This window comes from Azolla caroliniana, unplaced genomic scaffold (genome assembly GCF_043228905.1).
Source record: "Azolla caroliniana isolate FFs.n. ecotype wild unplaced genomic scaffold, voAzoCaro1.0.p SCAF_10, whole genome shotgun sequence".
In the NCBI taxonomy this organism is placed as follows: Eukaryota; Viridiplantae; Streptophyta; class Polypodiopsida; order Salviniales; family Salviniaceae; genus Azolla; species Azolla caroliniana.
Window position 1 is genome coordinate 16,433,865 of NW_028230445.1, and position 8,646 is coordinate 16,442,510.

Below are 8,646 nucleotides of genomic sequence, written 5' to 3' on the forward strand. Positions count from 1 at the left end.
CCATTTCTTAAGCTTTAGAGGGGTGGTTGTGGAAATATCATGAACAAATATTCAAGGTTCCTTCCAAGGTTGAAAGGCTATTGTGGGCTTTAAGGATATGTGGATTCCGAGAAAATTTACAACCATTATTACACACCCTTCTTCCAACCTTACTTGGGCAATCATAATGGAACAATAAACTATTGAGCTGTCAACAACATTTAATTCCACCACCATTAAGTAACTGCCTTTTCCAAATGAGCTTAATTTTGATCAAAGTGATCAAATACCACACCATCCTCCTGTTTGGCGATCTTTTGTCATCCTCCTGTTTGTGGGCCATTGGCACCATACATAGATAATTTTACATGGCCCTTTGTTATGTCCATGTTGATGTGAGACCGCTAGAGTTTATATGTCAGTGATGTTTCATGGCCTTTTGTTGTGTTCGTGGACTAAATTCACCTTTGGCGGATTATATTGCCAAGCATGCAGTTAAATAACAGCAGATTGTTGAGAGAAACTGGCTCAAAATGCCAATGTTACTGATTATTTTTACAAACCATCATGGGATCATTAAAAAAGACTCTTAATTCTCTAGTCCAAAATGTAAAACACAAATCATCTTTCAAATAAATGAATAACTAGCCATTGTTTAGTTATTCAAAACTAACACCCTGAAGATGATGCCTTCTCGTTAACTCTTACATGCACTACAACACACTTCTTTGAGTCAGAGAAGATAAACCACTCTTACCTTCCAATACAGAAAGTGAATGCCTTCTTTTCATGGAAAACGGATCAAGCTTAACAAGGTTCGGAGAATCTTGTTTATGTTTTGGTGAATCTTCTTGTTTATGCTTTGGAGAATCCAGTCTCATCTTGGGTGAATCTAGTCTTGGTTTTGGAGAATTGTGTTTCATCTTGGGAGAGTCCTGTCTCAGTTTTGGCGAAGCTTGCCTCAGTTTTGGTGAATCTTGTCTTGGTTTCAGAAAATCTTGTATATGATTGAGTGAGTCAGCTCGTAGTCCTAAAGGATCAGTTTTCATCGGCTTTGGGCTTCCAGTGACTTTCTTCGCCTTTGATGACTTCGTTGTGGCCATGTAGTTCGGTACTACTAGTCGCAGAGATGGAGATACAGGTTCTTCTTCTTTTGAATTCATAGCAGTACCCATATGCTTATTTGTAACCTCATCAATGAGCCTTGAATTCATCACATCACATTCTCCTTGTTCTTGCTTTGACCTCATAAGACTATCATTTTGCTCATGCATAGCATTCTTAATACACCTTAAATCCGTCACATCAAGATATGTTCCACAATTTGCTGAGCCATAGAAAAACTTTGGTTCTACGTGTTCATTGTCATCAGAAACAGAAGGCCGAGGTTGCTCGAGCATTATAGCTACCAAATCATTTCTCAATACTTGCATAGTATCCTCATTTACACCTGGGTCACCCACTTGAATTGGAGTTGCTATATTTGTGCTAACTATAGAAAAGTTCTCCAAAGTGGCATTAGGAATAGATGATAGTGGTGGTGGTGGTGTTAATAATGATGTTGAGGATGGCTGCATCGTAATGGATTCCGATGAGCTCGAAAAAGCTGAGGCGCTACCTATCTCTTCTTGTTCTTTCATCGGAAAGGAAAGTTCTGAGCACTCTTCTTGGTCTTTTGTTGAAAAGCAAAGTTCAGAACATTCTTCTTGTTCCTTTATTGAAATGGAAAGTTCGGAACGTTCATCTTCATCTTTCATCGAAAAGGACATATCTGAACTACAAGATCCAGGGTCTTCAAGCACATCTTTGGTTATACTACCTGATACATCATCACCATCCTCATTGCAGATAATTACCTTCTTAAGAGTTTCCTCTTGCTTTAACAATAGACTGTCTGCATATGGTCGATTGTACACACTTCCAATGCTTATACTTCCCCATACATTATCTCCTTGGTCGGCAATGACCTCCTGCTTTACAGCTACAGTGGTTTTAAATGTATGATGGCCCATTTCTTTGCCATTATCGTATGATACATCATCCTGTTGTTCTTCTACCTCATCATTAGTAATGGTGTTATAAATATCCCCTTGCTAGCAAAAATACGCATGAATGATGTCCCAAAAATTTAGTAGGTATTTTTCCAAGCCAATTTGTGATGGATGTAAAAAAATAAAATAAAAATACCTCAAGTTCTATCCTTGGTTGCTTTGTTTGATTCAAGTGTCTTTGGACCATTAGACCAATACTAGATTTGCGAACCAAGTATCCTCGAACAATTGATTGAACCTTTATTAATGCATTAATACACCGCAACCTAACCATGGCTCTCCGCACAATTCGTCCTCGAACCAATGCTTGGAGTCTCACCAAAGCTTTTAAAGCCCGCACGGATCGTTTTCTTGCCTACATAAATGACATAATAAGTTGATCAGATTCACGATAGAATCATGCACATTATGTTGGGCAAGAATCTCGGATCATTTATGCATCTTCATATATGCATGTGTAGTGTGTGTGTGTGTGTGTGTGTGTGTGTGTGTGTGTGTGTGTGTATCCTTGTAAATATGTGTGTAGGTATATATGTATGGAACCATGACTGACTAAGAATTTTAGGTTCTAGTCAATCAGCAATGTCAGAATATCATAGAGGGAAAAAAAATGACAATGAATATTGGGTCCTAATATCTTTAAATCCTCAACGTGAGATTTATAGTGAAAAATTTAATTTGAGGAAACAAATGTCAGAATTAGAAAAATGTACAATCTAATACTTTTTGCAGAAAAACGTGACAATTAATTGTGGGGGATGGGGGGGGGGGGGGGGGGGGGAAGTCAATTTTATTTGCGAAAAAGATTACTAAGTCTATTATTATATCATAATGTTGGACTGTGATGAGAATCCACAATGTGGGAAGAGATTCATCCAATGTGGGCACATATCCATAATACAATCTAAGAGCTACATAAAACATGCATTTATATTACACAACGGGGATAAAATGGAACTCATTAAGATAATCCATACCAGATGGTGGCGAAACGCAGCTTGGATCTTCGATGTCGCTTGAGTGACAAGTAATAACGACTCTGTTTGTCGTGTTATTCCTTTTTGTTCTTCTAGTTCTTTTAAATAAACTTCTCCGGATTCTTTCTGCTCTTCTAATTCTACTTTTTCTACTTCTTTTTGTTCTCCCAATTCTTCTTTATCCAGTTCTTTTTGTTCTTCGAATTCTTCTTTATCCAGTTCTTTTTGTTCTTCGAATTCTTCTTTATCGAGCTCTTTTTGTTCTTCGAATTCTTCTTCTTCTACTACTACTTTTGATTTGTCTACTTCTACTCTTTTTTTCTCTTTTTCTACTGCTACTTTTTGCACTACTTTTATTTCTTCCACTACCTCTAAATTGTCCAACACTTGTTCTAAATTTGTTTCTTGTTCTGGTTCCTTTTCTATCTGTACATATTTGATCTCCTCCATATCCATATCCTCAGAACTTCTCGAAGAAGATTTACCTAAACTCCACATGCATCTACCTTGATGCACTTTTCTCTGAAGCAAACAAAACCAGAGGAAAATCCAGATCAGAAAGATAAAGGAATTACATACTTATTCACATGAATATGCACACATAGGTGCATATATAAACATGTATATAACAGTAAATAGGGCTTACAGGGATCTGAACTTTGTCAGATGCTTCTTTCTTCTCTTTGTTGAATGATTTAACACTAGAAATTAGGGATTTAAAGACGCTTTTACTGGACCTTCCCATCTTCTCTTATGCAGTTAAGTGTAATACAACTTGACTAGCAAAGTTCTTCAAAAATTTGAAAAAAAAAAAAGGAACAAAAAACTTGAAATTTTTTTATTTATTTTTTTGTCAACAAAAAACTGCAAGAAACAGCGGTAAGAAAAAGGCGCATAAAGCTTATGAGGCTGTAGAAGAACGAGTGGGGCAACTTAGGATTTGTGTTCTTTTTAGCAGAAATAAGAGGACCCAATATTTCAAAAGGACCCGGAGAGCAATGGCTATGGGAAGCTCTTGAGAAAAAGAGGAGAGAGAGAGAGAGAGAGAGAGAGAGAGAGAGGTTATGGGAAACACTTGAGAGAAAGAGAGCTATATGGCTATGGCTATGGAAATGTTCTAAGAGAAGAAGGAAACAGAGAGAGAGAGAGAGAGAGAATGAATGTGTGTGTGACAGAGAGAGAGAGTGACAGAGAGAATCCAATGTTGTTACTATGATTATTATTAGTATGTAAATCTTTTGACATGTTTTTTCATTGACACAAATTGAGAGCACACAAAAACAAAACAAAAAAACTCTGCTACATTATTTTTGCTTGTATTTGGTACTTATTTATCCTCTCTGTGTCTCTCTGTCTCTGTTTTTTTTTATTGAATCAAAGACTCTGTTTTTTTGTTCTGTCCCATTTCCTCCTCTTATCAAATTACAATCAATCAATCACACACACACACACACCTTGCAAATATGTACATACAAATCAATCAAAATACACACATAATTTTGTCTTTGGTTAGAACTTAGACCCTTTCCTTTCCTTTCCTTCGATAGGACTCCTCCGATTCTCGCTTGACCTAACAAACCCCTTCATGAATCTCTCGATTCTCGCTTGACCTAAACCCCCTTCATGAATCTCTTGGGCCCTCTCACCTCCCTTTCTCCTGTGGATTGCCTCGGCTTCATTCATCGGCTTCTGCCCATGATCGTATCAACTTCTCATATCATTTCATTTTTTTAGAATACCCCGAGCTCTCCATGGCTTTTTTTACGATAGCGTGCTAAACAAACACCACCATATATAGCTTGCTTGATCCTCTCGCCATGCTCCCTAGATGAGGCCCTTGTCACATACATCTCTTATTTGGTCTTCCATTTTGGACTTTTAATTCTCTTTCTTTCCTCGTGAACTTACACTTAACACCTCTTCTATATACTTTTCAACCTGTGTGGGATTTGCAACCTTCGATTCATGATGAATTCTCTCTCCCTGTCTCGAAGAAGAAGATGAAGAGATTTGAAGAACTCGAGGATACGAGACACCCCATAATACCACCTTCGAGAGCAATGAGACACCCCTCCATAAAAAAATAAGGGCATCATTAGGACACATTAGAGGCTTGAGTTGAGATTCTGCGAGTGGAATAGTACAATTCAGAGGACATGACTCATGGGGCTTTGCGATCGGTCAATTTGACCAATTTCACCTTTTTTTATCTCTCTAGTTAGTGTTAGTTAATTTTCATTTCTCAATAAGTAATCAAGTTTCAAGATTCCTAGACTCTTAGGCCACATTGGCCTCTTCAAGATGTTGATTCGTTTCTTATTTTTCTTCTTCCCTTGACACTCTAACTTTTAACTTTGGAGCAACTATGTGCTTAACTGATGGCTTCCCTCGACCATTCATTGTTCACATAATAATGTTCTCGATCAATCTAACCATTTCTTTATCCACTCTTGAGTGTTCATGATTTGACTCGCAAGTTATATAAAGAAGGTTATTGATGGGATGAGCTTAGTAAATTGGCCCTAATCAATTCAAGCATATTTGGGCTTGAGTCTAAAAGATTTGGTTGATTGTCGTGTGGCTAAAAATTTCAACAACATTTGAACAAGGTTTGTGCAGAAAGGATGTTAAAAAATATCACAACATCAGCATTGATGTGATTGTAAAGGTTTCTCGATCCCTCTTGGTTTGAATTTCTTGAATGATAATGATCCTTCGGGCATGTGATTATTTGTTAGTAGTTACAATATAAGTTTTTTTACAATCATTTCAACACACAAAAAAAGCATGACATTACATACAAAATACTAATGATTTAAGGATCTACATATAGAACGCATAAGAGCATAGAACGTAATATTCACATTCTTCTGCTCAAACATTCGTTTTCATAAATTTGCAAATGAATGTGTACCATATTAAAACATACTTATGTTTCTTTTTGACGTTTTTAATTTTTTTCCTCACTTTTTACCTTAAAAAAAGTTTTACCTTATAGTAAATAATAAATAAGGATATTTAGCATACTTTGAGGGTGTTTACCGTACTCGAATGCGAATGCAAGTATGAGACGTATGGTTCATGCTATCATGATAAAAGCAAATGTGAGATCTTGATTAAGGTGCTAAGGATAAAACAACCAAGGACAATACATAAGATTAAACAACCAAAAGATTTAACTACGGTGTCTAGTTTCAATGTAATATAGATGAGTTCAACCATATATCCGCGGGATCATCATAAAACAATATCCAAAAATGTTAAAGCTTGACAATTAATATAGTGCTCTAATTCATATTGAATTTATGTTGGTGTTATTATCGTGCGAAAAGCATGCAGTGATTAATAATGTTAATGTAATGAAAGCGATATCATCAAGCCAAAAGCGGCATATAATTATCATTGCTTGTTAGAGCCCATTGAGTATGTATATTTAATGTAGTTATTTGTTATCGTACTCAATATAATTTATGACGCCTTGCTAGAGCACAATATGAACACGTTGCTTCTATAAATGAAGTATTGCTTTACGTAAAGTCAAAACGTTGTGTAGTAAAGTTTGTGCACTAGAACTTAATATTTGTGGGTTCAAGTCTCGAGTGGTGGGTTTAATGTTCTCCATAATTTCTGGATTTGAAGTAACACACAATAGCAAGTTACTCGATACATATGGCATTATAACATTACAACATTGACGAAATGTTCGCATTGCTCTTGAAATAACAATGCCACCAATTTAATGTGATGATTATATTATCCTGAACCACTCTAGATTCTCACTTATTCACTGACAAGGATCTAAAAATGTGAAGCGTGCCACAAATATTCACGTTCACATTAGGGCCAATCTTATTGTAGAGATATGAAATTTTCATATTTATGAAACAATTGATTGATGAGTCAATTAGCTCGATATTGTGGCCATGGTTCAATACCTACATGGCCATCTCAATTTTCTACGAGGGGACAACAATGCTTCTTTCCACCCAATAATAAATTTTATTTTCCTTCTCCGATAAATTGTTGCCATGTGTTCCTCCTTTCTATCTGTATATGAGTATGTAATGTGATCTCCTTTCATTACCACCGAATTTTGAAGACCATGCCCATATCTCTCCATAAGGTTGAGTTAAAATAATAGTGAATTAATGACCAACATTAAACATGGCACAAAATGAATACCATTCGCTATGGAAAACTTATTGTCTTGTGATATAGTAAGTAGATTTGTCTAGTTAATTACTCGAAGCAATTCATGGGTTCCCCAATGAAGTCCTTGAGAGTTGTGCAAATACAATACATTAGGTAAAAAATGAGTGGAAAACTCAAAAGCATTATTCCCCTTACCATTTGTATAAATAGAGATTGTCAAGGGATGTCATAGCAGATTGATGTATTGGTTTATACTAAACAATTGGAAGAGATCGCTCTCCAAAGAGTAGACAATCCCATTGTTCAATGATCCACATACACAAACAACATGAGAAGGTTTGCACAAGTGCCTAACATTAAATTATCGAATGGAACGGAACAAAAATCAATGTGACACGCAAATCCTGTTTGGTTGCTTATTCATGCCCATATATGGACTACGTTAACATCAACCATGTTCCAAGGAGGAAGATATGACCAAAAGGGATATGTAAGGCCTTCACCTAGTAATGAGAGAGATGGATGTACCTTATGTCTAATGTTCTTAGACATGAGCAATGTAAGAAGACAATATACAGTGGTTAACTTCATTTACCACCTTTACAATGTGAAACACAACTTTAAGAGGAAAAAAACAAATTATTGATCCTCATCACGACTTGAAAATATATGGTTCTCTACGAGCCCACATATTTCAAAGTACTAGAACTATAATGATATGCATAAACTTTTTGTATTTGACCAATGAGATACTAAAACGTGTATAAGGACAATCAACAAGGATGTCAACAAGATAGTACATGATAAAGCACAATGTGAATGTGCCTTTATTCATCATATAAGCAACATGAGATGTTCCCAACAACTATTGTTTGTAGATTCACCATGTTATCTTATTGGATCATAGTGACAAAACTTCTATTTTGGCGACATTAGGTTATAGTCTCAAGCGATGGGTTCAAGGTCGACCTATGCACCATTTTTGCTCAACACATCAAGTGCAATAGTTGATTGATTATATTAGCATAATGTTGTAAACTTAAAAGTGTGTGCTTCTATTTTGGCGACATTAGGTTATAGTCTCAAGCGATGGGTTCAAGGTCGACCTATGCACCATTTTTGCTCAACACATCAAGTGCAATAGTTGATTGATTATATTAGCATAATGTTGTAAACTTAAAAGTGTGTGCTTTACAACACTAGGCTCGAGGATCTCAATTTCAAGTAATGAATGTTCAAAGCTTGTGGTTTTCAACACTTTTGCATGATGCAGAGAGTTTAAAAAAACAAGGTTAGCCTTTAAAGGCACACTATTAAGATTGTATCATGACAACGACACCAATAGTTACCAATCCTAATATGACGGGCACCAATTTATCAATACTTCCCACATTAACACCTTCTCCATGGACTTTATGCCTAAGTGTCAAACTCGTTATAAATGAATCGCAGAATTATAGCCTGGGCACAATGTAGACCATCAAGTG

The 8,646-nt window shown here is 36.1% G+C and overlaps 1 protein-coding gene across 3 annotated transcripts; it reads right to left on the reverse strand.

Annotated features, from left to right (window-relative positions):
* Positions 1-547: 547 nt before the first annotated feature.
* Positions 548-3,826, reverse strand: LOC147859208 (uncharacterized). Of its 3 annotated transcripts, none has more exons than XM_087326206.1 (5): positions 3,654-3,826; positions 3,008-3,529; positions 2,167-2,385; positions 2,047-2,072; positions 548-1,899 (listed from the first exon to the last, which is right to left on the reverse strand). In XM_087326206.1, exons 1-5 carry the CDS (start codon positions 3,750-3,752, stop codon positions 693-695), a joined length of 2,073 nt encoding a protein of 690 aa, XP_087182332.1. In that variant the 5' UTR covers positions 3,753-3,826; the 3' UTR covers positions 548-692. The 3 variants fall into 3 exon arrangements, with proteins under 3 accessions (XP_087182332.1, XP_087182331.1, XP_087182329.1); XM_087326205.1 differs by having other exon boundaries at positions 548-1,182; positions 1,270-2,072; XM_087326203.1 differs by having other exon boundaries at positions 548-2,072.
* Positions 3,827-8,646: the final 4,820 nt, after the last annotated feature.

Bases quoted from the DNA above. Each gene is read 5' to 3' on its own strand.
- LOC147859208 (XM_087326203.1), bottom strand. From the start codon at position 3,752: ATGGGAAGGTCCAGTAAAAGCGTCTTTAAATCCCTAATTTCTAGTGTT. The intron at 2,386-3,007 runs GTATGGATTATC...TCATTTATGTAG, and splicing joins CTGCGTTTCGCCACCATCTG to GCAAGAAAACGATCCGTGCG. The intron at 2,073-2,166 runs GTATTTTTATTT...TATTTTTGCTAG, and splicing joins AACCAAGGATAGAACTTGAG to CAAGGGGATATTTATAACAC.